Genomic DNA, 8935 nt, shown 5'->3' on the forward strand with positions numbered 1-8935 from the left:
CCCCACCATTTATAGGACTGGCACAGGTTGGATTTGAAGGCTGGAATAAATTCAAAGTGCGGCACTGGCATTGGGTGGATTTGAAGGCTGGAATAAATTCAAAGTGCGGCACTGGCATTGGGTGGATTTGAAGGCTGGAATAAATTCAAAGTGCGGCACTGGCATTGGGTGGATTTGAAGGCTGGAATAAAGATTCAATTTAACTGTTGTTCCGAAGGGCACGTCAAAGTGCGGCACTGGCATTGAGTGGATTTGAAGGCTGGAATGAATTCAAAGTGCGGCACTGGCATTGGGTGGATTTGAATGCTGGAATAAATTCAAAGTGCGGCACTGGCATTGGGTGGATTTGAAGGCTGGAATAAATTCAAGGTGCAGCACTGGCATTGGGTGGGTTTGAAGGCTGGAATAAAGATTCAATTTAACTGTTGTTCCGAAGGGCACGTCATTCTAAAGAATTTTGGAATGGGGAAATGAAGCTGCTTCTCGTTGATAGTTGAAAATTCTGAAATATTCATGCAATCAGATGCAGCTTTCTTGCCCTAAGTATCGAAAGAAATCTTCTCCAGCCACTGATCGATTGCGCAACACCACCAAACGGACTCGTTATCAAGGCCCCAAATGTGCTGGCCCGGGATTGGGCATGTTTGATTAAGGCCTGATCAAGTTGCATCTTGCGTCCTAAAAGCAAAGGCTAAGAAGGGTCCTATAGGGTTCAAGTTTATTTTTAAATTTGGTCGATTTGAGTTCGAGCCAAATCAATATATTGGATCGACCCGCATTTATAGAACTTAATCGATTCTGCTAGACAGAAATTACAGAAGCCATTCGCAATTTTGTTTTGGCATTCATTATCAACCTAAACTACAGGTTTTCAAAAGTAGGTCCGATCAAGTCAGGACCTGATTGGGCTGTGGGTTGAAGAAACCCATCTTCAGCCCATGTTGCTATGCCCCTTGGAGTTGCGTTGCCATTAGAAATAAGAAAAGGCTTGCTCCATTTGTTATTTGATTTCTAGCATGTTCTTGGAGGAACTAAGTTGGTATTTCCAGCAACTAAGATTAATTCCTTTATAATAAACTTGATTTAGAAAGCTATCACATTAAACAACTGCTCATCAATGTTTGTCTGGCTCCTTAAGAAGCAACACTTTATATAGAGTATTTTTTTTATATAAGATCAAACAAAACCAATATTGTTAAGATCGGGATAGAGTCATAAATCGCGGAGGGGACTAATTAATCAGATTGGATTGTGGATCGAATCGTAAACCGTAGGACTTTTCTAATTCCTTCTAGAGTTCTTTGAATATAAAAGAAATGCAAAAATTGAAATATAAGTCAATTATAAAGTAAAAGAATGAAGAATAAGAAGTCATACATACAACTAGTTTAATTTTCACCATATGGACCCATTTATTGCATGTCTGATGAAATAAATATTTTGTTTGGTTATTCAAAAAATTAATATACCATCTAACAATTCAATTATCCTTTTCAAGTAGAATATTTTAGAGGAAAACAAGGGCAAGATTTGAACATGGCCGCAAAAGTACAAACTTTATATATAGTTTCTAACTCTATGAGCTCTAATGACAGACTTATTTTATTATTCAAAAGTAGTTGGTAGGAAATAATTTAAAAACCACATAATCACATAAATTATGTAAATTGGACCCACTTATTAATTTATTATCTAATTAGCATAATCAACTTGGATATCATGATCATGATGAAAGGACTATCCATCATATGAATCCGAATCTTGTGATCCTACATTAATCCGGGTCCACGGATAGGATCCAGATCATTGAGAGCCATTTTGATTTGAATTGTAAGATCTAGACATAAGATTTGAATCATGGAATAAAAGCATGAGTGAGGCTCAGATCATCTTCTTTCCATAAATGACAGACATTGAGATGCGGAAATGCTCCAGCTATTTTTTCTATTCTACTATTTAATATGCAACGTGGCTTCCGAATCTAAAAGTTCACATGTATTGCTTCGTAGAGGAGCTAACCGCATCCTTCAAGCCATACAAATTTTTTTCTCTAAATTCAAGAAATTCTCTTTCTAAGCTACTGTCCTTTCCTAAGCTGCATCTTGCAAGACTGAGCTATTGCTATGGTCCCATCAATTAAGGTAATAGTAATATGAACCACTCTGCAAGTAGCTCTATTTTATTATTTGTTGTTCTTTTATTTCAACCTAGTTATGACATGTTACATTCCCTTTTCTCAATATCTCTGAATGATATCTTATTCCTATTATTGTTTTCTCACTAGTTAAATCCTTTATAAAATGATCTTTACTTCCATCATTTGAAGTTTTACAAACAGAACCTCCATTACGTTGCAAGTTTCTCCAGCCTGGATAAATGCTAAGTTTTTTTCTGGAGGGGCTTTCCTTTACTGCTTAGTGGCACTGTAGTGAGGTTTCAGGTGAAGATCAATTCTTAAATTTACTCACTTTTGACATCATTTAGACCACCAACTTGCTAACAAGTGGAACCTACATGAAGTAGGGGTGGGGGCTTAGATATTAGTCCAAGGGGATAGCCAAGAGAGTTGGTAGAAAGGGGTATTCTGCTTTCGGTCAGCATGATGCACTAATGTTTGTACTTCGACTCTTAATCCAGCAGGCTTGCATAAACCCTACTAGACAAGTTTAAAATCTTCCCCTGTTAGAGAGAAACATTTGTTTCTTTGCTTGTTCTTTTTGTGGGACTATTGGTATGTATCGATGCATTAGCTAATGGTGGGAGTCTTAATATCTCTACCTTCATCGACTCAATTTACTAGAAACTTTGCTTTTGTCGCCTATTTAAACATAGCCCCATGCCCTTATTTGTTTCTCTCTCGGATGTACTTCAGGTAATATATCCGTGCCGGCTTTTCATATGCTCTTCCCTCTAGATAAAATCCAGAGAAAATTGTTTGCGAACATCGACTCTTTTTTAAACTTAGAGTCCATTGTTTTCTCTTGCTTTATTTCGCAGAGCGAAGGACAGATACATGAAGATGATGCAATCGAGAAAATGCTAAATGATCTCTCTCTGATAAAGAAATTTGAATAGAGCAGTCATGTCATGGACATCTTTAACTCTTATGCAACATCTCATATTGCTGAATACTTTCAAGGATTATATAGTGATTAATCTGCATGTATTGAATGGTACATTTGAAAGATTTTGGATAGGGATGTTGAATGAATATAGATATCTATTAGATATGAGTCATGGTCTATTATCAAACTTGTATCAACCAAATTTTGCTTTCAGTCAATTGCTTCAAGAGGCGTATAAGCATAAAGTTGGTGGCTATGAATATTTGGATGCATATTTGAATTCCATTTTGTACTTGGTTTCCTGCTTGAGCTGGCATATACATGAAATATGAAGGAATGCTTTAGTTATATGCAAACCTCAATTAAAAAAGCTACATAGCTGAAGTGACTCTCCTATTTGTCCCCAATCCTAGCTGTATGCTTCATGCCAATATGAAGGAAAATGCTTTAATTTTCAGATGAGTGTTAATTTAGCACTGCTCAAATTTGTGTATGTAACTATATCTAAATTTAATTTTGGATATTCATTCCATATTGACGTTTAATATATGTCGGTAAGACGAGCTTTGACTCTAGGCCCATGTGAAATTAAATTTGCTTCAGCAAATACTTAAATTAATTTCCAAAAGAAAAACAAGAAGTTAGATTTGGCATTGACCATTATCAAACTCGAGCTCGCTGAAGGTGCTAGCTTAGCCTGATATTCAAGTCTCTTGGTCCGTTGTATTTGAAGATTTATATTTAAATCTTTCCTTCATCGGAATTTATGTTGGCCAGGTGTTTTAGGGGTGTTTAGGCAGTGAGATACTACATAAGATGGGATAGCTCGCTTTCAAATATCTTTAGCTCTCAAATCTCCAATGAAGGCAGGATTCAGCCCTAGATTATTTGGTTCAACAATCAAGGAATTTACCAACCTGATAGTAGGCACCTTCGTGTGGATATGTTTTTATCATTAGTACAAAATAGAGATATAGATTACCGTACAAAATAAAGCTGAGCTTAATTAAAATATTGGAGCCTAGTTTGGGTATGTTCTGCAATTTTCATGAGTTAAACTTGCTCATGAACTGAACCATGTTTGTTGAATAGCTTTATCTTAGCGTCATATTATGCTGGATTATAGGACTCTTATTCGATCGGCAATATTAGTGTCTGCAAGAACAGCCCAAACTCCATAAATTGAAATTTTTCTCAAGATTTAATGGTTTTATTTATTTATAGTGATTTATTTTGGTAAATTTCAAAGAGATTATGTTACTAAATTTTGAAGGTGTTCAAAAGTATAAAGAAGCTAGGCTTTTTGTTGATTAATCCTGACTTCAGTAATCAAAAAGACCTCCAAAGCCGAGTTTGGGTTTGGCAGTAAAATGGCTATTTGCTGTGTGGCCAGAACATGATACCCAATCCACCATCACCCCCATCCTTACACACCCCCAACTCCTCCAGTCCCCGGACCACAAACCCTAACTAAACCCTAATAAACTTCTCTCACCCAAATAACAAAGAAACAGACCCCCATGGCCCTCCTCTTCCCTTCTTCTTCTCTTCTTCCTCCCCCTCTCCTACAAACCATCAGAACCACTCCCCACGTTCCCAATTCCACGCTCTCCCCTTCCATTCCAAACCCTAAACGCCCCTTCCCTTCTCTCACCTCAAAATCCCCACTAATTCCCTCCCGAGTTCTCCTCAAAAACCCCTTGTTTCTCCAAAAAGCGTCGTCTTTCACCTTCTCCGAGACCACCGACTTCACCGCCACCGCTGATGGCGTTGGCGACGAGGACGAGGACCTCGCCAGTTCGCCGTGGGAGGGGGCGGTGGTTTACCGGCGAGACGCCTCGGCTACACATCTGGAGTACTCCACCACCCTCGAACGGCTCGGCCTCCGCAAGCTCTCCTCCGGGCTCTCCCGGTCCCGGGCGTCGGCTATGGGGATCCGGCTGCCGGCCAGGAGGGGAAAGGAGGCGCCTTTTGGCGATGCAGAGACGCCCGTGCTCCTCTCCGTTGACGTCACGAGGAGGAAGCGGAGGCTGAAGCTGGATGGGATCGTGAGGACTGTCATCACCCTTTGTTGCAATAGGTGAGTGCTTCTGCTAGTAGAAATGGTAATTTTTTTAACGATGTTTTCTGATATAATCATTTTTTCTTCTGATAATCCACTAGGTTAGAATTAGTTGAGGATTGAAACAAAGGTACCATTTTTAGGATTCCTCGATTCTTTCTTGTAGAAACAAATTTCTAATTTAAAAGAATTACGAATTGGTTCTACAATTGTTGATTAACTTTGACAACATTTCGACAGAGTATGTGAAGATCATCTCAACCGAATTCCGCAATTTAAGAGCATCTCATCAGGGTATATGCAAAATTAAAAATCATACCTTGATTTCGGAATCATTTTTTTAGAGTCAATCTGGGGTCATATTAAGGTGGAGGGTGGAATAGAATAACCTGTTTTACATGATTACTTGGGGAGCATCCCCTGAAATTTGAATGGGGTGATATGCCAAATATTTTCCACTTCTTTGGACCTGCAGGCTACAATTCATACGAGTAAATGAGTCTAGCCGTCTGTCAAACATTTGAGGAATTCGCTTCAAATTCATCCAGTATTTTGGTCGATTTTTGGCGAAGATGACCGACTGCTTGACATTTCATTGCCGAGGTTTCCATCAAAAAAGTAAAAGCGCATCATTGCTGGTGTTGGTTTTTGAAATAGCAGGATTAAGTAACGGACACAATTTCTATACTAGAATTTCAGACATATCTGTCTTCTTTGAATCTTGTTCTGTTTGCTGCTTCTCTCATAACAAATTATTCAAATAGTCTTTCTGATTTCAGACCCTAAATGCCTGCTATTGGTCTTCTTGCAATATATGATGCATGCTTGATTTTTATACTTCTATTCCAGGTGCGCTGAACCAGCAGCTGAGTGTGTATTCTCAAATTTCACACTTTTGCTGACCGAGGATCCTATAGAGGAACCTGATGTAATCAATCTGGGAGTAATCTATGGAGAAGACAAAGCCAAAACCTCTGCCGAAAGCAGCCGCAATGAAGAAGAAGATGATGAGAAACAGATAGACTTGGATGACCGGCTCTACTTCCCTGCTGAAAAAGAAGAAATTGATTTATCCAAACACATAAGGGACATTGTGCATGTAGAGATAACAATAAATGCAATATGTGATGCAAATTGCAAAGGTCTCTGTCTCAAATGTGGCACAAATCTTAATAAGAGAAAATGCAATTGCAAAGAAGTTGTGCAGGACAAGGGCAGAGAATATGGACCTCTCAAGGGCTTGAAAAGGCAAATGGAGCAAGGATAACTGTTATGTTGCTGATGTTACTCTCTGGGAGCAGTTTTGTCATATATCTACCATCTGAGGTGAGGAGACTATATGTACCTGAAGCAATTCATAGTGATGGCAATCTCCTAAAATATTCTCCTGTACCCACATTCCTTTCTCATTGCTTTTGGCTAATCAACTCAAGCTCAAAATATTATAGAAAGGAAATAACAGGGCTCTATGATATGCATAGTTCTATATCAGTATAAACTTACTGAAATCTTTTGTACACCCTTGGATATTTGCAATTCTATATTAATGACGTGAATTTGAAAACTAAGGTTCGAGTCCCTCGTTAAGAATTTTGTTGTTCATAGGTTCTGCTATATGCTATTATGCTATGCTTGAGTATAATCTTTAGAAATTCGTATTGAGTCCTGTAGTTGGAAAAATCCATCTTGAATATGAAAAGAAAATTAAGTATGAATGTGCGGATGTTTTAGAGGTTGAAAGAAAATCGAGTTAGAAGTTACTATATAATTTAAATGGAACACCCAACTGCATATTTTATGATGAAGAGGGCCATATTTGAGCGTAGTATTTCATGAAGGCCCCAAACAAAATATTACCTTTTTTTGTGTAAAGTTTTTTTTTCCGAAAGCAACAGGCACAAAGTACTTGAAGAAAGGAGAAGTACAAGGAAAGAAATTAAAAAAAAAAAGATAACAGAGATTAAATTTGTTCTTTAACTTGTCAATTACAAGCAATATTGCATAGACACGGATATGACAATCGGATTTAGATAGAAGTCTCATTATGTAACCCAGCAAGAATAAAACAAAAAGAAATAGATATATTGTAGAAATAATAATAATAATAATTAAATTTTATGTTTAATTTTAATTTACATAAAAGAAAATACTACAATATGGTATTTTTGTTAAGGTTTTTTGCTGTGCTTTTCAAACTCCAAAATATTTTACAAAGTTATTTGAATATCTATATCCTTGACCAAGAAAGCCAATGTTATGGTGGGTTGAACGTAAAATTATCCATCCATCCATAAAAGCAGGAAAGAAAGAAAGAAAGAAAGAAAAGAAGAAGCTGAGCATCCAAGTGTGACTTGGATATGTATTCAAAATGTATTCTTGAGCCGGCTATAAATGTTCATGTAACACAAATTACAAGTGAATAAAATATGATAATTATATTTAACGTTGCCTAGATTCTAAGATCTTAATTGTATATGGTAAAACGATGCAAATAATGCTTTAATTTTAGCGGTTATGGTAGGAATGGTCGTGGTCAAGTTGTCAGGGACGAAGACCGTTGCTCCAATACTACGAGAAACCTGGTCAAAAGCTGATCACATGAAAATGCCGGAGAGAGAAAGGGGAAGTAAACGAGTGGAAGCGAATGCAAAGACATGAAGGGAACCCCAACTAATACCACATGATCGAAGGAAAAGAGAAATCCTATTGCGTAGGTGTCTTCCCTCCTTTAAATTCTCATCCACGTACATGCATGAATTAATCCGTGCCATCAATATTCGTTTATTTATGTCACTAATTGAGAACCTTGCATAGCTTGTTACTTAATTCAACAATAAATCCCATCTTCCCAAGCTTCTACGTCACCTTTGAGTTCTACTTATCGCCAATGGCAGCGGAGTCCTCGTGAAGATAGAGAACCATACCCTCTTTTGGACTCCTTGTATTGTCAACCGTTCAACTCTGCTCCCATTTTTTCTTCTCCTCTAGTTCCTCCATCACCTTTCTCCTGACTAGCTATTTAGCAGCTGATTCTTTGGTATTCATTTCCCATATCTTTGTTCCATTCCTTAGTTTTCCCTCGTTTTACAACTGTTATAGATCGGTAAAAGGATATCAGATGGGCATGGAAGAGCTAGAAGAAGAAAAGAAAAATGCGGTCTTGCCGCAGCGTCCCGGCGATAGGGGTGCATGCGATCGGATTGAGAAGGTGGCTTCGGTGGTCGCATGGACTCCTGCGGCGGAGCTTTTCCTGAGGCAAATAATGCTTGGGAACAAAGATTTTGAGTTCATGAATCCTGAGAGTGTGTATTATGCTTACTACCGGTTTCGTGTTGAGGTGCTGCGACGGCGACCATGCCGACTCTACCGCCTCAGAGGATGATTATACTTCAGATTCTACTGTGCTGAATTAGGTCATGTTCTCATTTGATAGGGTCCTGTGGCTTTTATCACTCGAATACATGAGTATGTCTTCTAGTTTGTTCCATCATTATTTTTTTCTTTGGCGAAAAGTTTATTGAGATAATTTAAATTTATCAATGGTTCAATCTTAATGCTGTAAGGAGTTGGTTCAATTGTTTTGTGCAGCGCATGCATGTGCTTCTTCCCCTCTCGTTTTACTTCCTTGGATTGCTGAGGTTTCTGTTCGCACTTGCATGGATCAAGCATGAAACTAGAGGTTAAAGAGGACCTATGATTTCATCAAATCTTTATGTTAAAATAGAACCCTACATTGGCGAAATGTTATTTAGAAAATGTTCTTATAGCAATACAAAGGTTCATCTGATATGATTGGAGCAGAAGATGA

General features: G+C 38.0%; 1 protein-coding gene across 1 annotated transcript; it reads left to right on the forward strand.

Moving 5' to 3' along the window:
* Window positions 1–4426: 4426 nt before the first annotated feature.
* On the forward strand, window positions 4427–6519 carry LOC103717532 (large ribosomal RNA subunit accumulation protein YCED homolog 1, chloroplastic-like). Its single transcript, XM_008805971.6, has 2 exons — window positions 4427–5145; window positions 5977–6519. The coding sequence occupies exons 1-2, from the start codon at window positions 4586–4588 to the stop codon at window positions 6392–6394; spliced, it is 978 nt and encodes a 325-aa protein (XP_008804193.2). The 5' UTR covers window positions 4427–4585; the 3' UTR covers window positions 6395–6519.
* Window positions 6520–8935: the final 2416 nt, after the last annotated feature.

This window comes from Phoenix dactylifera, chromosome 16 (assembly GCF_051530095.1).
Source record: "Phoenix dactylifera cultivar Ajwa chromosome 16, Ajwa_hap1_PhDact_Kaust_v1.1, whole genome shotgun sequence".
Classification (NCBI taxonomy): domain Eukaryota; kingdom Viridiplantae; phylum Streptophyta; class Magnoliopsida; order Arecales; family Arecaceae; genus Phoenix; species Phoenix dactylifera.

Coding starts and splice junctions, on each gene's coding strand:
- LOC103717532 (XM_008805971.6), top strand. CDS start 4,586: ATGGCCCTCCTCTTCCCTTCTTCTTCTCTTCTTCCTCCCCCTCTCCTA. Junction 5,146..5,976: donor ATCACCCTTTGTTGCAATAG/GTGAGTGCTTCT, acceptor CTTCTATTCCAG/GTGCGCTGAACCAGCAGCTG.